General features: G+C 49.3%; 3 protein-coding genes across 7 annotated transcripts; 2 read left to right on the top strand and 1 right to left on the bottom strand.

The window, feature by feature from the left end:
• The first annotated feature begins 1,854 nt into the window (after positions 1-1,854).
• Ccdc107 (coiled-coil domain containing 107) lies at positions 1,855-19,794 on the top strand. 5 transcript variants are annotated; one of them, XM_032891758.1, is made up of 7 exons: positions 1,855-2,079; positions 2,145-2,296; positions 3,734-3,791; positions 3,872-3,962; positions 4,040-4,152; positions 4,233-4,447; positions 19,746-19,794. In XM_032891758.1, exons 1-6 carry the CDS (start codon positions 1,968-1,970, stop codon positions 4,430-4,432), a joined length of 726 nt encoding a protein of 241 aa, XP_032747649.1. In that variant the 5' UTR covers positions 1,855-1,967; the 3' UTR covers positions 4,433-4,447; positions 19,746-19,794. The 5 variants fall into 5 exon arrangements, with proteins under 5 accessions (XP_032747649.1, XP_032747643.1, XP_032747659.1 ...); XM_032891752.1 differs by having other exon boundaries at positions 3,731-3,791; XM_032891768.1 differs by having other exon boundaries at positions 1,856-2,073; positions 3,731-3,791.
• Arhgef39 (Rho guanine nucleotide exchange factor 39) lies at positions 4,708-8,347 on the bottom strand. The gene is made up of 9 exons (XM_032891704.1): positions 8,125-8,347; positions 7,886-7,980; positions 7,556-7,676; positions 7,249-7,367; positions 6,625-6,695; positions 6,254-6,382; positions 5,751-5,980; positions 5,452-5,540; positions 4,708-5,330 (listed from the first exon to the last, which is right to left on the bottom strand). Exons 1-9 carry the CDS (start codon positions 8,260-8,262, stop codon positions 5,288-5,290), a joined length of 1,035 nt encoding a protein of 344 aa, XP_032747595.1. The 5' UTR covers positions 8,263-8,347; the 3' UTR covers positions 4,708-5,287.
• Positions 16,583-22,590, top strand: Ca9 (carbonic anhydrase 9). The gene is made up of 10 exons (XM_032891794.1): positions 16,583-17,195; positions 18,059-18,088; positions 18,336-18,506; positions 18,609-18,751; positions 18,834-18,926; positions 19,970-20,036; positions 21,283-21,440; positions 21,577-21,871; positions 22,289-22,370; positions 22,472-22,590. Exons 1-10 carry the CDS (start codon positions 16,805-16,807, stop codon positions 22,536-22,538), a joined length of 1,497 nt encoding a protein of 498 aa, XP_032747685.1. The 5' UTR covers positions 16,583-16,804; the 3' UTR covers positions 22,539-22,590.
• Positions 22,591-23,909: the final 1,319 nt, after the last annotated feature.

Genomic DNA, 23,909 nt, shown 5'->3' with positions numbered 1-23,909 from the left:
GAGCCAGGCATTGTGACACAGGTCAGAAAGCTAAGGCAGAAGGAGTATGCGTTTGGATCTAGCCTGGGCTAAAGCATGAGACCCTTTCTCAAACTAAACGTAAAACAAAGACAAGCAGCTGGGGCTATAGCCAAGTGGTAGACTATTTGCCTGGCATGTGTGAGGACGTTGGCTAGATGCCTCTGTACCATCAAAATGAAACAACAAAACCTTATTCCGAAGACCAGGCTTGGTGGTACACAGTTATAGTCCCCGCACACGGGGAGAAAAAGCAGGGGTTTCAGAAGTCCTAGAGCATGTTTGGCTGTATACATAGGGAGTTCAGAGGCCAACCTGGACTACCTCACTCAAAACTCCGAAAAGAAAAGGCAGCCATCAGGGAGAATCATTTGTACCAGTAGAATGGACTTGAATTTATTCACCCCAAACTGGCAACAACTCCAGGTTTCCACCTCTCTTCTTTCCCATCCAAGCTATCTCGGAGCAATCAGACTTTAACAATTCCTATTGCCCTGCCCTGCCCTGCCCTGCCTTGCCCTGCCCTGCCCTGCCCTGCCCTGCCCTGCCCTCTGCCCCCCTCTATGGAAAAACAAGACTCCCTGTTTTAGTCATTTAGTCACATGCACCCCTTGCCTGGTGATTGCCAGAGATGCTAATGGAATGTGTTTCTTCTGTCAGAGAACTGTCGATCTAGGTGGGAAGATGGCCCTGTGTAACACAGGCAAAAGATAACAAGGAAAGAGGGGTGTGCCCGCTGCATCTCTAGTAAGCCCAGCTCTCCAGAGACTGGAGCCGGAGGATCTTAGGTTTTAGGCCAGTGAAGGCTGCTGAGACTGTCTCAAACAACACAGCGTGGAGCAGACAGTGTAACACCCTGTCTTAGTTCTTTGTTCGTTTTTGAGAGAGGGTCTCACTATGTAGACCGGGCCTTAAATTTATAGAGATCTGCCTGCCTTTGTCTCCCCACTGCTGGGATTAGAGAAAGTGGTGCCATATCTGGCAGCTCTGTGAATCTCGTGCTACTACAAAAATCCCAGCATTTGAGAAACAGAAGCACAAGGGTCAGGAGTTCTAGGCCAGCCTCGGCTAAAGGAGACCCAGAAGAACCTAGTTCTATTTACCTTTTGGGTCGTTGTGAACATTTATTCATTGTCAAGTTCTTCTAGCAACAAGTGACTAGGCTCGGACAGTAAAATGGGAAAAAAGACATAGTCCTACTCTCTTTGGACTAACAGCCTAAAAAAAGAATTATAGCTGTTAAAGAACGAATAAACTAGGTCAGACTTGTTTCCTTTTTCTTTCTTCATCTGTACGTTGTACAAAAGAGCAGCCGCGCTGAGAATGAGCCCCGTGTGGTTGGTGCGTACAAGGTCGCACTGCCTGCGTCACTAGGAGAACTGACGGATGACACCCCGCCGCACGCCGCTCGGCTCGCCCCGGAGGGGTCGCTTCTTGGCGGGCTAACAGTGACTTGCGGGGGAAGCCTACGCGCGTGTGCACGCGGCACTCTCTGCCCATGGTCCGGGGACTTTCCCCTAGGCGAAAGGATAAGGAACAAAGTCCCCCGTATGTAGCCTAGGAAACAGGCCTTCAGAGCGAGCTTCCTTGTTTTGTTGGCGCGGCCATTTTATGGCTCTACGAGACGCATTATTTTATGTTTGTGGTGAGAAAATTGGTCGTTTTAGGTCTAAAAGCAACGAGCCATTGTTTTTAGGCATACTTTCGGCCGAAAGATCCCGGATACATAATTGTTTAAGAAAACTATAAATAGATAGGGCATTAATTAATGTAGGAAAGTTAGGTGGGTGTGGTTTATGCAAATATAGTTTAACCCACTATGAGATGGGCGTGGCTACCGTGAGTGATCCAGAACTGGAGTAGTTGTGGTCTCCTGCGCGTGCGCTCTACGACCGGAGGCCCAGCGGTGGAACGCGGGGACCTCCGTGCACTATTCTGGTGGGCCAGGCATGGCGGGCGCTGGCCCGGTGTTGAGTATTCTGGGGCTGCTGTTTGTGTCTGCGCTGTTTGGCGTCCTCGGAGAGCACCCCAACCCCGATCTGGGGGCACACCCAGGTACCAGCGAGAGCTGCTGGAGGGAAACTGGGACTGCCTGGTAGAAGCTGACCGATGGCTTTAATCCACAGAACGCCGCTCCCAGGTCGGTCCCGGGGCCACCGAACCTCGGCGGCAGCCGCCACCCAAGGACCAGCGCGAGCGGGCCCGGGCCGGATCGCTGTCTTTGGGCGCGCTGTACACCGCAGCCATCGTGGCTTTTGTGCTGTTCAAGTGTTTGCAGGTGCCGTACGGCTGTGGGTTGTGGGGTTCCTGGGCCTTAATCTCCTGGGGGCGCCACGGTGCCAAGACACCGCTTCCTGACTACTTGTAAAATGAAGACTAGTTCCTTGGTTTTTCCATATTATAGGGGCATTCAAGGATCCAGAGAGGTAATGGATATAAGGGGGCTGAGAAATTGTAGCTAATAACCGTTACTTTTACTCCTCCCTCCAGTGAAGAGCGATTTTCATACTGGAGCTCATGTAAGTGGGATTTTAACCCAACTTGTATCAATATGCAAAAAATGAAGTTACTGATAAGGCACCAACCTTGGCCCAAGGGGTTAATCACTGCAGGAACAGTGTCTAGTGTACCAGACCACCAAGCGGTTTCGTATTCTCCTTGGGAAGGAAGCCCTGAAATGTGAACTGACAGTACATTCGGCTGGATTTGAAACTGTTGAATTGGTTTTGCCTCTGGTCAATTACTTGCACTAGGAAATAGAGACTGAACTAATTGGTAACATAAAACTCGATGAGATTAACGAGCACAAGCAGACTTGACAGGCTAGGATGAAGACTGGAATTTAAAGATAGATTAATAAATACTAGCGGGTCGTAGTGTTGGACGCCTTTAATCCCAGCACTCAGGAGACAGAAGCAGAAAGAGCTTTATGAGTTCGAGGCCAGCCTCTACAGAGCTAGTTCGAGAACACCCAGAGAAACCCTGTATCAAAACCAAAACAAAAATGTCCTATTCTATTCCTGTCTTATGCATGGGGTTAAGCAGCCGGGAAGAAGAGGTTCAGGACCCGTGGAAGAGATCTAGGCATTGCAGCTGACGTTTTCACGGTGTGTTATAATAGCCCACTTTCCAATGAAAGGCTCTGAATGGAGGCTTGTGCTTTATCTACCCATCAGAACACTGGGAGAATTGTATCCTAAAAATAAACCATAGGGCACCGCCTTTAAGAGCAAAGAGCACTATATAGTTAGTTTTGGGTTTTTTTTGGGGGGGGGGCTTTTTGTTTGTTTTTTGTTTTAATCTGTAATGGGGGTAATGCGAATTGAACAGATTGAGAATTTTTTTTTTTTTTTTTAAACCAGCAAAGACTGCAGGAACAGGACCTGGTGACACAGTCCTGTTATTCCAACTACTCTGGGGGAGGATTGTAAGTTCCAAGGCCTGTCTGGACAATTTAGCAAGACTCTATCTCAAAGACAGCGAAGGGTAGGGATGCTAAATAAGGAGGCAGGGATAGGAGCAGGCTTCTACTGCAGGAATCTGAAGTTTCACATTCCGGAGCATGCTTCAGCAGTCTGGCCATGTGTGGGCATCCGGACGTGTCGCTTCATGCTCTGGGTAAGCAGCTGGGCTAGAAACATCTGTGATTCTCTGTGGTGGATGCCCAGAGCTCTCTCCACTGGCTCTGAGGTGCCTTTATCTGCTTCCACAGCAGGGCCCAGATGAGGCTGCTGTCCCCCGAGAGGAAAAAAACAAGAAATCCTCACAGTCAGGTGAGCGATTAGTGGTGGTTTCTGGGAGTGGAGTAGATGGGAGGCTGCAGGAGTAACCATACCATTTACCTCTCTCCCAGAACAACAGCTGGTGCAGCTGACCCAACAGCTGGCCCAGACAGAAGAGCACCTGAACAACCTGATGACCCAGCTGGATCCCCTCTTTGAGCGGTGAGAATCTGTGGGGTGGGTGAGGCGGGAGCCAGGGAAACCGACTGAGCAGCCCCCCTGCGTGGATGTTTCTACAGGGTGACGACTTTGGTTGGAACCCAGCGGGAACTTCTAAACGCAAAATTAAAGACCATCCACCACCTTCTACAAGACTGCAAGCCTGGCATAGGGGTGGACGTTCCAGAACCAGGTAAAAGGTTGGGAGGTATCTATCTGATGGCTGGGAGACAATGGCTGTGAAACTGGAGCAAACTGGTCTTTCCCTCACAGAAGCCCCCATACACTTTCCGGACCTGGGGAAAGAAGACCAAGAGGATGCTGGAAACAGTCAGGCCTGGGAAGAGCCCATAAACTGGAGCTCAGAGACATGGAACCTAGCTCCTTCCTGGGAAGTGGAGCAGGGGCTGAGGAGAAGGTGGCACAAGACAAAGGGTCCAGCAGGAAATGGGGGACAAGCACTGAAGGTTTAGTAAAAACAGTCGTCTCGTACTAGGTCTTCCTCTGTGCTTTTCCTACTCCCAGCTGTACACACACACACACACACACACACACACACACACACACACACACACACGCGGTGCATAAGCCAAGCGGGCTTCCCTTATTAGGAAAAGAGAGACTGCCTTCCAGAATGTGAATGGAGAAGACAGACAGTGGGAGCTACAGTTCCCTTGTGTTCCCGAGGCTACCGATGTGCCAGCCACCGAGGCTCAAACTCAGTTTTCTCATGGTTTAGACAGAAAGGGCCTTTGCAAAAACAAAACAGCAGCACTTTATTAAAATCCAGTGAGGAAATAAATTATAGAACTTTTACATCATAGGAGGTAGTTCAAGAGGATCTGGAGTTCAAGGCCACCCTGGGCTACATGAAACTTTGTCTCAAGAAAAACAAAACAAAGCTATGTACAGTAGCCAGGTACGGCAGCACACACCTATACACCCAACACCTGAGAGGCTGAGGCAGGAGGCTTGATTCAAGTTCACTGTCAGCCTGGGTCACATAGTAAGATCCTTTCTCAAAAATAAAACAAACCATAGGCAACAACAAAATGGCCTCCTTTACAAAGCCGCAAATGTGATAACAGCTGGCCACAGACCACAGGAGCTTTACAGCCCCACCCCACCCCACCCCCAGTGGCATGGCATTAAAGGGGCTTGTTCAACTGAGGCTCAACTGAAGTGCATTCCCGTTTGTTCTTGGCTCTGCCCTAGCCCGGAGGATCCCGAGTTCTGGAATTGGTAAGATTCTTCGTAGGCATGCCCAGCTGCCACGTGTACCCCAGGATAGCTGTGAATGTGGCCCAGCACATTTGTAGGTGACGAGGTCATGTTGCAGGGACACTTCTGTGGGCTGAGTTCTTCTGGCTTCTGTGGGAAGAAAACAGTCTGGGCACTAGAACACGTGCTGTATTCACAGAGGTGGGGAGGCCCTGCTGTGAGAGAAGCTGCCCCCTTCCCCTGCCCTTCACAGCACGCTCCCACGGCTTACCGAATAGCCTGAGTCAGACTGTGGTACCATTGTGACAGCTCCTCCTGGTCAGTAGACATAAGCAATAGCTTCTCGTGGGGAAAGGACAGCTGGGGAGAAACCACTTAGTTCACAGCAAGTCAGGCGGAGGGCCTCACTGGTTCCATGATGCTAACTCAGGGATGAGGCCTTGACTACGTATGAAACCTTAGCCCCAACAATCCCCATATCCTCATGAAAAGGGAGCTAGCCCAAGTGATGGGCTGGTCTACAACTACTTCAGGTATATTTGGGGCCCAGACGTCCCATCTACTACTTACACTGAGCAAACCACCACAAGGTCCTCCCGAATGGCCAAAGACCCTGCTAAGCTGGCACTGGGTCATAGGGTACAGGGCTCTGCAGACAAAGGTGCCACTCTTCAGCAGATGCAGTGGGGGCCGGGGCTTGGCCATGAGGAGCGCATCCGAGAAAAGGAAGAACATCCGGGGCCGAGGCTCCCCGGTGGGAGGCACTACTAAAAGCCAACCCTGTCGTAGGAACCAGCGTCCTTGAAAAAGAGAGCCATTACTGTACAGCTCAAGAATCCACAGGAACACAAGAAAGGAAGTTGGGGCAGCAGGGGGGTGGGGAGGAGAGGGTATTTGTGCCTATGTCGAGGGCAGAGAACAACTGCAGTCAGTTCTCTCCTCTACCTTTATGTGGGGTCCATATGCATTACCCACTGAGCCATCTTGCCAGCCCAACATGCTGGCATTGTAGAGGAAGAGAAATGAATATCAAGGGGCAACTGAAGACCGAAGGGGCAGAGTCCGTGGTCTACCTGAAGTAAGCCCTTTTGCCTTGCGTCCACTGAGTAGAGCCTGAACACGCAGCAGATGCTGCTCATTCTTCCGATTCTGGCCGATGGCGTGGACCTTCCGGGCAGTCTCGCTTACCAGGCGGGCAGCCCCTGGAACAACACCCAGTGCCTCACTTCCAACAGAACGTTGGCTTTGAGTGGCTCTTGGAGGTAAATGGCAGCTAGTCTGGGCGTGGGGGAGGGGCTCTGAGTCGGATTCTAGCTTCTTGGAGCAGTAAGGGACACTGTACAGTCAATGGGAGATGGGGACATACCAGACACTGTTGGAGGTTAGAACCAGAGAGGCAGTCAGGGCAGGCAGCCCCTGCCTGAGTTGAGGAACTAGAACCTACGTGTGAGCTGTTGGTAGTCAGAGCTGTTGGGAACTGTGTTTTCAGCCAAAGCCACCACAAGATTCTCGTACCTGAAAGTGGACAGTTGGAAGGGAAGGAAGGAAGCAGAGTCAGGCAAAGGCCCTGGCTTCAGATGACCTGAAGGTCAGCTCCCTGACGTTCACTTCTTAACTGTGGGTCAGGAAAGGCCCAGCTCCTCTGTTGCCCCTCTTTAACCCGGGACTCCGAGCCTGGGCTCCCATTATACCTCCATCCTAGGCTGAAGACTCAGGAGGCTGGGTCAGAGGATGAAACCAGATCAAACCAAGGAGGCTCCCACAGACAACCCCGCATCTCCCTGAGCTTTTCCAGAGAGCCTGTCTCAGACCTTGGTGCAGGTCCGTCCCCGTCCATTCCCCCACCCCCACCCCCCACCCCCACCCCCGTTCAGGATATAGTCCTACAGCGCTGGACCTGATGCTTCAGACCCTGGATACCCATGGATCCACGTTCTCTGGTAAAAGCTTCTTAGAAGCAATTTGGCCCAGGAGAGCAGACTTGCGACAGAGCCTACAGCATCTCCACAAAACTGTCGGCCTCAGTGATGCTGGGGTGGCTAATTCCAGCCTAGAGGGGTTTACTCACTGCTGGAGCCGCTGCAGAGGCAAAGGGAGCAGGTCCTGGAGCTGAAGACCCCTAAATTCAGGGCGACCTTCCTGAAGCCGCACAAACCTCCGAAACCGCTTATTCTTCTTCAGCTGCTCCTGGGTTAAGAGGAAGAGTTCGCATCAGGGAACGAAGTCACTCCTGGTATTACAGCCAGCAAGCTGTGCACTCCGCGGGAAACCTGGTTCTAGAGATGTTAGCAAGGAGCTGGGTTCTAATGCAAGAAACTAATTAGTTTAGGTCTCTAAAATAAGGGAAAAGGAGGAAGAGACAGACTGCAGATTACCTGAAGGGTAGTCTGAGACCTCTCTGCATTGGCAGCAAATTGGATGTAGAGCTCTAGGTGGGGGCAGAAGCCTTGTAGCCCAGGCCCCCACTGTCCTTCTTCCAAGTAGGGAAGCAGCTCTCTGTGTGGGCAAAGGGCAGTAAAAGAGCAAGCCAACAACTACTCTACACTCCCTCATTTCCCGTAACCCTGCCTCGGAGGGAGTGCTATTATCCCATTTTACAGCTGGAGACGAGGCCAGGTTAAGGCATTGGGCCAACCCCACAGGTGAGAAAGTTTGCAGAACTTTGCCTTTCTGCTGCTCCCTCTCCCTGCAACTCTTCCACTCACAGGCTGGCGGCATAGATGAGCTCCCAGGTCCCAAACAGGGTCTGGCGCTCAGGTGGTCGTAGTGTCCCTTTGGCTTTCAGGATCCCCAGAAAGTACTGTGGAGGGAAAGAATACAACTTTCTTGATTTGTAGCAAGAGGAAGCCAACGTCAGGTGCAGCCAGAAACAGTAGAAGTCATTCTGAATTCCCGACCTCCGGGAAGCAAGGTCTGCGACACCCACACCCGCACCGAGCCCCACCGTGGCCACCAGCCCCAGTTGTTCCTGGTAGCGCCGCTCCGTCTCCAGCAGCTCCCGAGCGGTGCAGACGCGTTTCCGTTCCCAACGAGCACGCTGCTGTCGCACCGGGCAGCACTCGGAGGAACCGAGACTCTCCATGCTTAACCCAGGAGTTTAGGCTTCCCAGAGCGTCGCGCCGCAGATTCAAATTCCAACCGCTCGGTGGGCGGGGCCGCGGGGGTGCGGCCCAGGAGCGGAGCGCGCAGCATAGAGCATGCGCGGGCAGCCGCTAGCGGGGCGGGGCTCCTCTGCCTGTGTCCGCCCCACTCGCCAGGGCGGCGCTCTAAGTGCCCGCCGAGGTCGCGCGAGTCCCAGGTGTGGCATCGGTGCCAGGCGCTAAGGTGACACAACGATCTGAATAGGGAGAAAGGAGACTCCAAAATGCAGACATTGACAAGGCTTCAGTGTCTAACTGCAGAATTGGGAAAGTGGGGATAATTAAGGTGCCTACTAGGTCCTGAGCCCATTCCAGACGGTAAAGCGAGTCTTGGCCAGTCATTCCCAGTGCTTTCACTAACTATGAACAAAGCTTTGGACAAAAGTGTGTAAAATTTAAGTTAATGTTTGTTTCTTCATTTTATTTTCTGCCATCGTTGAGATAGGGCCCTGTAATGTAGGCTGGTCTTGAACTGTGTTTGAGCATGACCTTGATTATATCTTCCCACCTCCAGCTTCCAAGTGCTGAGATTAGTCTCACACCATCATCTTATGAAGTGCTGGGATGAACCCATTCACCCACACGAGGCAAGCACTTGTGGTGTACATCCCTTGTTGTGATTTTTTTTTTTCATTTCATACTGATCTAAGCTTGACCACCAAGTAGTTTCCAGTGAGTCAGTGATGTAGTTTGGTTTCTCTCTCTCTCTCTCTCTCTCTCTCTCTCTCTCTCTCTCTCTCTCTCTCTCTCTCTCAATACATCCCAACCTCAGCTTCCCTCCCTCCTCTCCCCTCAGTCCCTCTCCCCACCTTTTCCTCCCCCAGTTCCAATACAAGGCAAAGGCTTTGCTGTGCTAATTGCATTACCTTATTAAAAAGAGAATGCTCTAAGTTTTCCTTAGGATTTTGAGGAATGGAGCTGGAGTCATGGACAGTTGTGGTCACTTAGTGTGGGTGTTGGGAATCTCCCTGGAGCCGGCAGAGTCACTGGCAGTTGTGGCTACCTGAGGTGGGTGCTGGGAATCAAATCTGGGTCTTCCAGGAAAGCAGGGAGCACTCTTAACTGCCTAGCCCTCTCTCATACAGATACACACACAATTCTAAAATAATAAAAGTAAATATGTTTAAATAGGGGTAGGGGCTGAGAAGACAGTTTATTGGCTAAGAGTGCTGGCTACTACTCTTCCAGAGGACCCAGGTTCAGTTCCTATACGGTGGCCTACAGTCATCCCCAACTCCAGTTCCAGGGGATCAGATACCCGCTTCTGACCTTGTCCATAGGCCCCAGACATACACATGATACACAAGCTTACACATAGGCAAAACACACACACACACACACTCACACACACATACACACATACATACACACAAATGCACACACACACACACACACACACACACACACACACACACACACACACACACACACACACACACACACACACACACACACACACACACACACACACACACACACACACACACACACACACACACACACACAAACACACACACACACACCCACACACACCCACACACACACACACACACACACACACACACACTCACACACACCCACACACACACACACACACACACACACACTCACACACACACACACACACACACACACACACACACACACTCACACACACACATATACTCACACACACACTCACACACACACACACACACACACACACACACACACACACACACTCACACACACACACACCACAATTATAATTATATATAATTTTAAATATAAAAAAAAGATCTAAAACTATCAAAATGGGAAAACACGCTGTGAGTAAAATGCCGAGAAAGCAAAGGGGCCCCACAGAGCTGCTTATGCAATGGGATCCCCAGCAGAAACAAACATAGAAGACTGAAAGCTAAGCTCTCAAACCTAATTGTGGTTTTTAATCTCTGGGTGATGAGACTGAAGATAACTGGACAAATGGATGTCTCCTTGCACCAGACAGTGGAATGCTGACGTTAGGGGTCTACAAAGAACAGGACAAGTGGGGAGATATTTTAAATTCCCCAAGACTCTCGTGCATCTCCCCACATTTCCTGCCTTGAGCATGTGCTATTTTGTAACTATAAAACACATGTCATATTGGAAAACTAACTGTAAGAAACATTAGACCGAGTTTGGGCTCTTAGGAATCTGGGCCCCCAGCCAAGAAGCAGGGGACTGCCAGGGTTCTAAGCTCCCTCCGGCTCTGACATTCTAAGAATTCTAAAAATGTTAAAATGCTTCACTTAGACAAGAGAAGGACAACCTGAAAGCCTTGGAGAAAAGGGGCATTTGGACCAGACTGTTTCTTCAGTTTGGACTCCAAGAAAACTGGTGACACCAGTCTCAGGAGAAATGGAGAAAGCATGGCCTGGTGTCTTACGTCTATAATCCCAGTGCATGGAAAGCTGAGGCAGGAGGACTGCTGCAAGTTGGAGGCCAGCCTGGGCCATGTAGTGAGACCCTGTCTCAAAAAATCAAACCAAAGGAGAAGCAAATGAAGGACTGTCTGTAGAGCTCAGATGTGGACAAGCACGGATAATGACACATGGATCATGTAAGCCTAAACCGGAAGAACAGAGCAGGACTGGAGACGTGGCTCAGAGGTGAAAGGCAGTGGCTGCTCCTGCAGAGGACCTGGGCTCAGTTCCTGTCACCCACAAAGTGGCTTGTGGCACACACACACACACACATACACAAATGGAAGAATCGAAGAATGAGGAGGAGGAGGAGGTGGTAGTGGTCAACCCCTGGGGCACAATTGGTCTTGGGTATGTTTGAGTATGTCACCAGCTTGTGAGTATTCTCTAGGAGGGTGGGAGGGGAGCTGGGAACAGAGCCCACTGTGAACTGGGCTTGGTAGCACTGTCCATTTGGTAGAAGAGGGTGAGGCTGAGGGGACACCCTGAGGACACCTTGAAATGCATCCACTTTAGTTCCTCTACACTGATGGACTAAATGGTGGCTACATAATGACATGTCCATTTCTGTATCCATGGCAACCCCCAGACTTGCAAGTGTAACCTTACCTGGAAAAAGGGTTTTTCACAGGTACAACTGAGAATGCTTGCTGTCGTCACATTTGTTTATTGTTATTGTTACTGTATTTTGAGACAGGGTTTTACCATGTAACATGGTAACTCATATATAACCAGGCTGGCTTCAAACTCACAGAGATCTGCTTGCCTCTGCACAGCAAATGCTGGAATTAATGGTGTGCACCACCAGAATCCAGAAGTGGCAATGAGAGAGGCTTCCCTAGAGCCTCTGAGGTAACCTGGTCCTACCAGTACACTCTAAACAAAACTTTGAAATAAAATAAAAAATTCCTTTGCAATAAGACGCCTGGTTTATGGTTTGTGGTAATTCTTATGGTAGCCCTAGGAATACGGGTGAAATGGGCTAGAATTATAGCTTTGATGTTTGCTTTCTCTTCCTCTTTTTTTTTTTTCCTTTTAATTGCTTTTTTGAGTCAGAGTTTCTCCATGTAGACTGTCCTGGAACTCTCTCTCTGTAGACCAGGCTGGCCTTGAACTCACAGAGTGCTGGGGTTAAAGGAGTGTGCCACCACCGTGTGCCACCATCCCCTGCCCTGATTTTTGCTTCCAATCCATGACTAGGGAGAAGGGGGGCTTTTCTCCTTCTCTACCAATGAGTAACTCCATCTTCTGCAAACCAAGTTTTAAAAACACAGAACCAGGGCTGGGGATTTAAGTGGTAGGCGCTTGCCTAGGAAACAAGGCCCTGGTTCGGGTCCCCAGCTCCGAAAAAAAAACCAAAAAACAAACAAAAAAAAAAACACAAAAAAAAAAAAAAAAAAAAAAAAAAAACCACAGAACCAAGTGACCAAAGACTTGGCTTTACACAACTGTGGAGGTGCCCTGTGCCAGGCAGGAAGTGTCCCTGTTGGTTAGATTCAGGATACAAGAACCCAGAGCTCTAACTCGTTTTAGGGTTTGGCAGTCTCCCGAGTTATAAAGGTGCGATCCAGGATCAGAGTCCACATCTCCACCCAAACCAGGGAAAAAGCTACATGGGCAGGCAGAAGACTAAGGGACACGGAACTATAGAGAAGAACGTTTGGAAAGTCAATAAACTATAACCAAATGTTATGCCTATAAGATCTGTGCTCTGAAACACAGAGAAGCTCTGCATAGAGGAGGGAGAGCTGTATCTAGGGGGGCAGGACCATGTGCTGCCAGCGAGCATACAAAAATCCTGACAAGACTGAAATGCTCTGAAAGGAAAATGAATACAAACTGAGATCAGCCTTGGAGAAAGGTATCCATGCAGCCCCCAAGCACTGGTTAACTGTGTGGTCCTCTCCGTTCCTGTGGCTCTCCCTCCCAGACTAAACTAGCTATTACCACAGGCTTGACATGTCCATCCAATTCAGATATTACAATGTTTCTTCCATGGGCCAGAGTCCAAGCAAGGTTCTGAAAACAGCTTACTATTCAGAGCAAGTGATGCATCAAAATGTCGTGGATGGCGCTGACCTTAGCTTCAGAAAAGCCAACAGGGTTTTGTGCATGCTAGGTGACCACATTCTACTCCCAGAAAGGCAGCCTAGAATCCTTGGCTGGCTGCCTTCTAAGGAGAGTACATGGAGGACAGCTTTATTCAGACATAGAAAATTTGATGTACAGCATGACAGACAGGCAGACAATGTGAAGTACCATGAAGTGTATCATGTTAGCATGATCACACACACCTGAAATCTCAGTACACAGGAGAAGGGCAAGAAGATTAGTTAGGGTTTGAGGCTACAAAGTGCGTTCCAGGCTTGGACTACATAGTGAGACCATGTCCCAAACAGCAACAAATGGGGGCTTAGGAGGTGTCATTGTGGTTTGTGATTGACAATGATATATTTATTTATTTTATGTATGTGAGTACATTGTAGCTGTCTTCAGACACACCAGAAGAAGGCACCGGATCGGATCACAGATGGTTGTGAGCCACCATGTGGTTGCTGGGAATTGAACTCAGGACCTCTGGAAGAGCAGTCAGTGCTCTTAACCGCTGAGCCATCTCTCCAGCCCTGTGATTGACAATGAAATCCTAAGATAAGAGTACTTGACAGGGGGGCTGGAGAGATGGCTCAGTAGTTGAGAGCACCGACTGCTCTTCCAGAGGTCCTGAGTTCGATTCCCAGCAACCACATGGTGGCTCACAACCATCTGTAGTGGGATCTGATGCCCTCTTCTGGTGTGTCTGAAGGCAGTGACAGTGTATGAAAAAACATAAAATAAATAAATAAATCTTAAAAAAAAAAAAAAAGAGTACCTGACAGGGAGAAATTATTTGATAATAGCTGTTCAATAAAAGATTGAGTTTATGATCTCATGGAGCACAAGGTCAGTAGGAGCAGATAAAAATGTCATAAATCACCTTAATATGAATTAAATTGTGAACAAAATTACGATTGAGGTCAAGTACAGAACGGTGGTAGTTCAGAGGCATCACTAAAGTCTTCCAGACAGAAGGGGCAGAGAGTTGGTTAAGAAAGGCTTCCTTGGGGGTTGGGGATTTAGCTCAGTGGTAGAGTGCTTGCCTAGGAAGCACAAGGCAAAGAACCAAAAAAAAAAAGAAAGGCTTCCTTGGGTTAATGAGGTGGTTGGTTCGGCAGATAAAGCCACTTGTCTTGCATGACCGACATGACGGTAGGAAGCCTACAAAGGAAGGAAGACATGTGCCTGGAGGTGTGGGGTCACGTGCTACCGGGAAGCAGACAAAACTCCAGACAAGGCTGAAATGTTTGGAATATTTAGAAAGAAGGAAAGTGAGTATGAGCTGAGATTGATGTTGGAGGAAGGTATCAATGCAGTCCCCAAGTGCAATTAACAGTGAGGTCCTCTGTGCTCCTGTGGCCCATGACAACCTGAGTTTGATCCCTGGAATCTACACAAAGGTAGGAGAGAATCGGTTCCATAAAGTTGTCCTCTGGCCTCCATATCCAAACATACACACATGCACGCACATACACATGCGCACACACACACACATACACATACATACATACACATACATACATACACATATGCACACACACACACAAACATGCACACACACACACATACACACATACACACATGCATACACACACATACACACATACACATATGCATACACACATACATACACACATACATACACACACATACACACATACATACACACATATATACACACATACACACACATACATACACACATATATACACACATACACACATGCATACACATATACATATGTACACACACATGCAATTAATAATTAAACTCCAAAGAAAAGAAAAAAGCTTCCTGGAAAAATTGCCTGGGAGCTGAGTCAAAGAATAGAAGGGATTTAGAAAAGTAAGATAATGAAAACTTTAAACACTAAAAACCAAAGCGAAGGGCTGGGGAGATGACTCAGAGGTTGAGCGCGCTGGCTGTTCCCTGACCGCACACATGGCAGCTCACGACTGTCTGAAGCATCAGCTCTGGGGATCTGACACCTTCATATAGATATAATGCAGACCAATGCACATGACATAAAAATAACCAAATGTAAACCTGGTTGAGCCTCTCAAATAAGGTTCCTTGGACCCTTCTGTACTAGGCACTACCTTTTCTTTAGATCAGGAATCATCTAGAAGGCTCTCAAAGAGAAGCTCGGGTAGCAAGAGACCTCAAGCCATGAGCTGGAGTCGTATATGTATGTGACAGGAATTAAAAATAACTCGGTGCTTTCAATTAACTTAGACACCCACACTGGTGCATACTCATTGAATAATCTTAGATAAGGGCGTGCAATGGCCTTATTCTTTTACGACTGTTCGGGCCATTTCCTGGGAATCTGAGCTGCAGAACTGAAGGCCGTCTCGTATTCTATGCTGCATGCTGGGAGACATCAGCAGTATCGGGGAGATTTGGAGAGGTTCGGTAAATGTTCGGACAGATTGGGAGCCCCCTCCATTCTCACTCTGTCCTGATTCTTACACCCGGCCTCCCTGTGAAATCCATGGTCACAGTTGTCTCCCATGTGACCTCATATGAGGACTGGGGCTCTGTCACATTCTTCAAAAGATTTCTTTTTATATCTCTTTACTTGTGTGTGTGTGTGTGTGTGTGTGTGTGTGCACGCACGTGCACATGCATGTGCCATGGCACACGTCGAGGGCAGAGGGCAACTTGTAAGAGATTATTCTTTCTTTCTACCATTTTTTTTCTGGGGTTCCAACTCAGATCATCAGATTCTGTGGCACGTGTCCTTACCCACTAAGCCATCTGGCCAGCCTCTATTCAAAATGTTCCATGTCTCTTTTGTCCAGAACACCATTCTCCTTACTGTGATTATCACCCCCCCGGGGCTTCTACCTCTGCTTCAAAGACGGAAACAGTTTTTACCCACTTCCATATTTTCTTGAGGCAGAATTGTATTTGTCCTCAGTCTCTGGAGTGAGAGCTCCTCAGATAGGGAGACTTCATTTTCATTTCTGTATCCCTCATCCACAGTCCAGTGCCTCGCATGCCGTAGGTATTAAACAAATACAGGGTGCAGGCACGAATGGCATTCTAGCCACCAAGACTGAGATTAACAAAGGCAGTTCAAAGTTTGGAGAGAAAAACGAATAGTTTAGATCTGGGAGCTTAGCTCAGTGAAGGAGTGCTTGCATGGTACCAGGTCACCCAGGATTCAGTCTCCAGCACTGAAAAACAAACAAACAAAGCAAAAAGCTCGCATGCACATACACACACACACACACACACATGCACGCACGCACATACACACACACACACACACACACACACACACACACACACACACACACACACACAATATCTGACCAGAACATTAGGGAGAAAAGCAAGAGACAAGACTGATTTCTTGGGTGAGGTTTTGAAAACCTGGGAGTCAGAAAAGAAAGTGGTTGTCCTTTGGCAGGCAGTGGGGGGAGCCCATCAGAGTCTCTCTCCTGTGTATACTCAAACATTCATGCTCAAGTTTGCCTTCTACTTAGCTGCAAGTCCCTCAACCATAGCCTCCTCCAGTGTCTTTACCCAAGACCTGACTGGGCCAGGATATATGCATGGATTTCTTGCCACCTCAGCCCAACTACACGGGGGCCCAGCTTCCTTCTTTCTCCTTCCCTGCCAGGGCCGGGAAGCAGGCCAGGCCTAGCAGAGGCTGGCCAGGAGCTGGGTGGTGCCAGGGGGAACCTATACAGTGCCAGGTGGTGCCTTGGGTTCCAAGCTAAGCTGGTGATCCTGATAACCTTCTGCCTATGAACACACCCGCCTCTCACCCCAACCCTACCCAGTACTTGACCAGTGTCCAGGCTTTGGTATCGGGGAGGGGGCATAGGGCCAGACAGAACCTGTAGGACTTTGGCTCCATCTCTACAAAAGGGCACTGTGAGTCAGTCTGCTCCCCTCAAGGCTTGCTCCTCCCCTCCCCAGCTCCTATTTCCGATGCACGTACAGCCCGTCCACACTGTGTCCTGGGACACCCCAGTCAGCTGCATGGCTTCCCTGGGCCTGAGCCCCTGGGTCCCTTTGTTGACCCCAGCCCCTACTGTGCAGCTGCTGCTGTTGCTGCTGCTCCTAGTGTCCGCTCATCCCCAGAGCCTGTCCGGGATGCAGGGGGTGCCCTCCTTGGGAGAAAGTTCATCTGGGGAGGATGATCTGGGCGTGGAGGATCTGCCCAGCGAAGAGGATGCACCTGGAGAGGCGGATCCACCCGGTGGGGAGGATCCACCTGAAGTTAATTCTAAAGCCAGAAAGGAGGATTCCCTCGCCTTAGAGGACCTACCGACTCCTGAGGTTCCTGAGAACAGTCGAGGTTCCCACAGGGATGAAAAAGGTAAGAGGTCATTACCTTCCAAATCTAAGCTCAGGAAAGCTCATGCCTCCCCTCCCCACACCGCAACCCTAGCGGAGATCATTCTGCAATTGGACTCTAATAGGTAGCCTTTCTCCCCTAAAGGGGGAGAAGAAAAAAGCCGAGAATAGTTGGATGGGATAAGGAAGAAAAAAGGGGGAAACTGGAGAAGAAATAGAACTGAGGAGTGGACAGAGGTTTGAAAATAAGTGTGTGTGTGTGTGTGTGTGTGTGTGTGTGTGAGAGAGAGAGAGAGAGAGAGAGAGAGAGAGAGAGAAGATGAAAAGGGAAAAGAGAGAAGGGGGTTCTGGAGAACACACAGGGAGCTCACAGCCATCACTCACCTATGATTTGCGGTGTGGGAAGAAGCAATTGACAAGTGGAGGAACTTTGGTTTGCTTTGGGACCGAGGGTGAGATAGGGTCTTGTTGTGTTCCTCGGATTGGCTTGCCTTGAACTGTTTTCTGCCATTTACCTGCCTCTACCTCCGAGTTCTGAGATTACAGGTCTGTGCGCCACTGTGCTTGGGCTCTAAGCCAGGAACTTTAGAAAGGAAAGAGGGATAAGCGGGAAGGTGGGTGAGTAAAGGAAAAGGAAGGATGATTTGAGTCTCAAACTGAAGCCGCGCTACAGACCCTAGTTTGCAAACTATCAGTAGGTCCACTGATGGCTCCTCCGGTGGCCGAGTCACGGTTGATGGTAATCCAATGTAGCCTTGCTACATTCCTTTGTATTACCTGTAAGACATCCGGGTCTGTGAGACCCCCTTGTCGGAGCGGGAGGCAATCTTTTTCTTTCTGGGCACTGGGTAGGGACTGGCTTATTAATTCTTCTCATTTATGCAGGGGGTGGCCACAGTCCTTGGAGCTATGGAGGTAAGACACCACCGGCTACACAGACCCAATCTGGGAGCTCAGCCCTGGTGATCCGCCACACCAACATTCCCAGTATTAGCTCTAGACTGGACCCAGGTCCTCGCTCTACCACCACCACCCCTCCCCTCCTTCGTGCCGCCCCCTTATCCCTAACCCCGCCTCCAAGCGTCCTGACTCCACCCCTCACTCATCCTAACGGTTCCCGGCCAAATCGCCAGACTTCTTGCACCTTTTCCTCTCATCCCAGGCACCGTACTCTGGCCCCAGGTGTCCCCAGCCTGTGCTGGCCGCTTTCAGTCCCCTGTGGACATTCGACTGGAGCTCACCTCATTCTGCCGCACTCTGCAACCCCTGGAACTACTGGGTTATGAGCTCCAGTCTCTCCCGGAACTGAGCCTGTGCAACAATGGCCACACGGGTGAGGTGTCTGGGCGGGACCTATGGAGGGGAGTGGCAATCAAACTATGCTTTGGAGCTGCTCACCGGTGGGTAGACACCTCACTTGCCACTCCCCACGCAGTACAGCTGACTCTGCCGCCCGGGCTGAAGATGGCTCTGGGACCTGGGCAGGAATACCGGGCCCTGCAGTTGCATCTACACTGGGGAACTTCAGATCACCCAGGCTCAGAACACACAGTCAATGGCCACCGTTTCCCTGCTGAGGTGGGCACTGGGCTATCCCAAGAGGAACAAAGAGAGTGTGATCAGAGGTCTGGCGGCTATCTGATCCTTATGTCCTCTCTAGATCCATGTGGTTCACCTCAGTACAGCCTTCTCAGAACTTCATGAAGCCTTGGGACGCCCGGGAGGCCTGGCGGTTTTGGCTGCCTTTCTGCAGGTACCCCACTTTGACATTCACATCCTGTGGGTTCATGCATCTCGCCAGCAGAGACACCATTCCAGTACAAGCTCACGCTGGTCAATTAGCTGTCCGCCCCATTCAAGCCTTTGTCCATTCATCTAAGGCACCAGCCGGGAACCAGGAAGTAGACTACCAGAAGGTTCCCTTTAGGAGGAAGGCTGGCTTGACAGTCATAAGTGAAGCACACTAGAAACTGGCCACAGACCTTCCCTGGTGGGAAACAAGGAGGAATACTGCACAGAGATAGGACAGCATGAGCAAAGCTAGAGTGGGGACCAGTCAGGGAGTGCCACATGCACTCATTTCTCCTCCATGAAGTGCAGCATTCAGTGACCTCTTTGTACCTGTAGTAATCAAGAACACACATGCCACAGTAGGAGGAGGCCAGGAAGTGAGAACACCTATAAGACTCACCAGTGTGACGTTCACAGCACAAAGTTCAGAGGCCTTGGGAGCTGCGTGCAGGCATGAGTTACTAAAGTGAACACAGAGGTAACACAAGTACAAAATACGTGAATGGTTTTCTTCAGGAAACCATGATGCACGCACACCATGATGCACATGCTCTCTCTCTCTCTCTCTCTCTCTCTCTCTCTCTCTCTCTCTGTGTGTGTGTGTGTGTGTGTGTGTGTGTGTGTGTGTGTGTGTGTGTGTATACAATGAAACTATGGAAATTAGCAGGGCCTAGATGGAGAGGGACAGGGCAGCCTAGGAAACTTTCTCCTCCTTCAGTTTGCCATTGCTAGTTCATTTGCAAAGCAAAAGTAATAGAATTCGAATAAGATTGTATATTTCTGGGATTGGGGATTTAGCTCAGTGGTAGAGCACTTGCCTAGCAAACGCAAGGCCCTGGGTTCGGTCCCCAGCTCTGAAAAAAAGAAAAGAAAAGAAAAAAAAAGATTGTATATTTCCCAGCATTCTTAGAGGTGAGGAATGGGGAAAGACTATGGGAACCCCTCGTGGTGTTCAGGCCTCTGGCTACAGTCCTAGAAATGGGTATCCTATGTCTACCCCTGCAGGAGAGCCCAGAAGAAAACAGTGCCTACGAACAGTTGCTGTCCCACTTGGAAGAAATCGCAGAGGAAGGTTAGTTGGTGGCTTGCCCAGTGGACATATATGGAAGGAGCTGAGGGTGAGCTGGCTCGGAGACTGGTGACAACTAAACTAACGAGAGACACATGGGGGTGGGGAAACCACTGTCCACTGTCCCTGAGAAATCAAAGCCAAACTGAACATAAAATTATTCAAAGCAAGCTAAGTTGAGCCTGGCCATGGTGGCCTACGAGGTCTACACAGTGAGTTCCAGGCCAGTCAGGGCTACATAGTAAGACCTGGTCTGAAAAACAAAAAGCAAAATAGAGAAAAACGAGCCAAAGAAAATGTTTAAAACTTATAGGACTAAGTACAGAAAGCTAAACTTTTTTTTTTGAGAACTTTCTGTCTATCATTTATAAAATATTATGAGTGTTTTAGAGCAGGGCATGCTGGTGCATGCTGATAATACCATCTTTTGGGAGATTAGCTACTTTCCAAGCCAGCATAGGTTACCAGAGATTATGTCTTCATATAGACTACAGCTAGGGCTGGAGAGATGGCTCAGCGGTTAAGAGCACCGACTGCTCTTCCAGAGGTCCTGAGTTCAATTCCCAGCAACCACATGGTGGCTCACAACCATCTGTAATGGGATCTGATGCCCTCTTCTGGTGTGTCTGAAGAGAGCTACAGTGCACTCATAGTGCACATTAAATAAATAATACTTAAAAAAAAAAAAAAAAGACAAGGGCTGTAGTTCTGAGTAGAGCAAGAACATAGCACACATGAAACCTTAGGTCCAGAGTGCACAAACACTTCAGTTGCAAAGCTCGCTCCCTTCCCAGTAACTGAGTCATTTTAAATCTCACTTTACTAGACTTTTAGGTGTGTTGATAAACTGGAACTCATAGAGCTTCTGTGTCTGTTTTTTATTGTTGCAAATATTATATACATTTGCAAGTTATTCTACTCATATGTGTACTCACGAGAGTATGCTCACTAGATAGAATAAAGGCCCCCACCATGGGGCTATATCCCAATTACGTTTTATTCCAGTCTGGGCTTAAGTCAGCAGTCCTGCCTGGTATGGTTGTGTATTCGGATGATCGAAGGTGCCAAAGGAGGGCTTACGAGCTTTTTTCTTGAGGCTGGAGAGATGGCCTCCTCTAATGTCCAAAGCCCTTTACTTCCTTTATGCGTTAACCACACATAGTGAGAAGCAGCGAAACTATGCTTGTCCCGGAAGCTTCCGAGTTGGGGGTGATCTAGGTGAGACCCCAACACAGACCCTGTCCTGTAGGCTCCAAGATTGAGATCCCAGGTTTGGATGTATCGGCACTGTTGCCCTCGGACCTCAGTCGCTACTACCGATATGAGGGGTCTCTGACCACACCTCCCTGCAGCCAGGGTGTCATCTGGACGGTGTTCAATGAGACAGTGAAGCTGAGTGCTAAACAGGTAAGAGTGGGCGTTGGAAAACAGGAATGTGGAAAGAAATGAGGGAAGGGGCCATGCAGTAAAGATAGACAGAGGGTCGGGGACCCCTGTTTCTTTTTGTCTTGAGCCTGTATTCTCTATTAACCCCCTTCCCCAGCTCCATACGCTCTCCGTTTCCCTGTGGGGACTTCGTGATTCTCGGCTACAACTGAACTTCCGAGCCACACAACCTTTGAATGGGCGAACGATCGAGGCTTCCTTCCCTGCTGTAGCAGACAGCAGCCCTGAGCCAGGTGCCCAGTTATCTCATAGCCCGTGTCGTCACAACCCAGCTACGGGTCCCACCTCTTCCTGTGTCTCCTTTGTACCAGTCTGTCACAGGTACTCATGGGCCCCGGTTCTAATGACTTCTTTTATCTTTTCAGTCCACGTGAATTCCTGCCTCTCTGCTGGTGAGTCTGGGTCCCTCTTGTTCCCGATGCCGGTGCGGGGAGCGGGCACGGGAGCACACCCTTTTAGTATTTTAGTGCAGGAGCTAGTCTTTACTATCTTATAGAATAAATTTCATCCTCAAATCAGTGTGATAGGTAAGAGACCTGTACCTCTCTGGCTTAGTTGTCAGAATGAGACTCCAGAAATCTCCTGCGGAGCCCCTCCCCCAGCAGGCCTGTCACCTAGCTGCTAGGAGGGAGAACAGTGCTTGCCTTCCCCTTCTCCCTGCCGGCGTCAGCCTCCAGATGGCCTGTTCTGGAGACCGAAGCCCTGAGGGCCACCTGCACACTCACTGGGGAAAGGTCAGGCAGGAGTATGGGAAGCCAGCTTGGAGGAGACCCCTGGCATCCTCTCAGACAGCCCCTTTTCCCTTCCAGGTGACATCCTAGCCTTGGTGTTTGGCCTTCTCTTTGCTGCCACCAGCATCGCCTTCCTCCTACAGCTGAGGAGGCAGCACAGGTATCTGTGGCCTCCTTTTTTCGTGTAACTCAGAATTCCAGGACTGCGAATGAGCTCTCATTCGGAGTTGGCTTTTCTGATTCTCATTCCTTGTTCGACAGGCACAGAAGTGGGACCAAAGATGGAGTTACCTACAGCCCTGCAGAAATGACAGAAACTGGGGCCTAATGAGGAGAAGCCAGCTAAAGGAGTCTGGGAACCTTTATACGGCTTCTCTGTAACCACGAAGAAGGGTCTTTTTAACTTTCTTCCTTTCCTTAAACGATGGCGATAAGAACTTAACAGTGAAAACAGCCAAGATTGGACTCAATTCTCACTGGGTTTTGAGGATTTTTTTTTCTTTTTTTTTCGGAGCTGGGGACCGAACCTAGGGCCTTGCACTTTCTAAGCAAGCGCTCTACCACTGAGCTAAATCCCCAACCCCGAGGATTTTTTTAAGACAGGGTTTTTCTGTGTAGCCCTGGCTGTCCTCAAACTCACTCTGTAGCCTAGGCTGGCTTTGAACTCAGAGATTCAGTTGCCTGTGCCTTCTTAGTGCCGGGATAGAGGGTATCTACCACTACCACCACCCCACAACTCTTGCTCTTACTATGCTCTACCACTGAGGCATACACACCCCTTGATCTTAACTGTGGAGCCAGGCTGGCCTTGAACTGCGTGTGTCTAGTGGTGGAGTTTGAACCCAGGGGCTTCCAGTCCCTTCCCTCGAACCCTCTATTCTCCTGTCCCAGCCTCTTGAATGCTGGGATTACAGGCATGCACCATCATGCCTGGCTCATCCCAATTATTTAAAAAAAAATATATAAATCTTCCTATAAAACTTGTGTTGTTACCTTTATTCCTCAGATCAAAAGGATGTTATATTAATTTCTTATGGCTGCTGGGAAAACAAAACAACTTCCACAAGCTCAGGGGTGTCATGCTCCTATAACTTTTACAGTCCCAGAGCTGGAAGTCTGGATGAACTTTATGATTAGGCCAGGTGGCATGGGCTGTATTCTTCCATTTTAGATGTTGCCTGTGTTCCTCGCTCCTGGCCCCTTCCCAGCATTCCTCACTCCTGGCCCCTTCCCTACATTACTCTAAGTCCTTGCTTCCATTGTCACATCTTCCCCTACTGCCTCTGACCTTATCCCTACCCCCACAATCTTTTCTTTCCTTTACAGCCTCACTCTGTAGCCCGCACTGGATCAAGACTCAGTCCTTCCTAGCCTTAGTCTCCATTGTGCTGGGATTACAGGTCTGCACCATCATGCTTGCTCTTCTAACCCTTGAGGACCTTGTGAATATTCTGAGCCTGACCCGTTAACCTAAGAGAGCCTCCTCCATTTCAAATTCTTTGCTCATCCAAATAAGTCCCTCTTTCTGGCTAATGTGGCATTTCCCAGGATTCCAATATGAACCTTTTTGGGACAAGCACACCTAGCAGTGTGTGTTAGGAGGTTGGTTTGGCCACACCTCTAGACTTGGATTCACACTGTGTGAGTCTTTCTGGCTTTTACCCTGTTGGAGGCAAATCTGTCCATTCTCGTAGTTTTG

This window comes from Rattus rattus, chromosome 1 (genome assembly GCF_011064425.1).
Source record: "Rattus rattus isolate New Zealand chromosome 1, Rrattus_CSIRO_v1, whole genome shotgun sequence".
NCBI classification, from domain to species: Eukaryota; Metazoa; Chordata; class Mammalia; order Rodentia; family Muridae; genus Rattus; species Rattus rattus.
The sequence above is the reverse complement of the archived record's forward strand: the minus strand, read 5'-3'. Positions and strand labels throughout refer to the sequence as shown.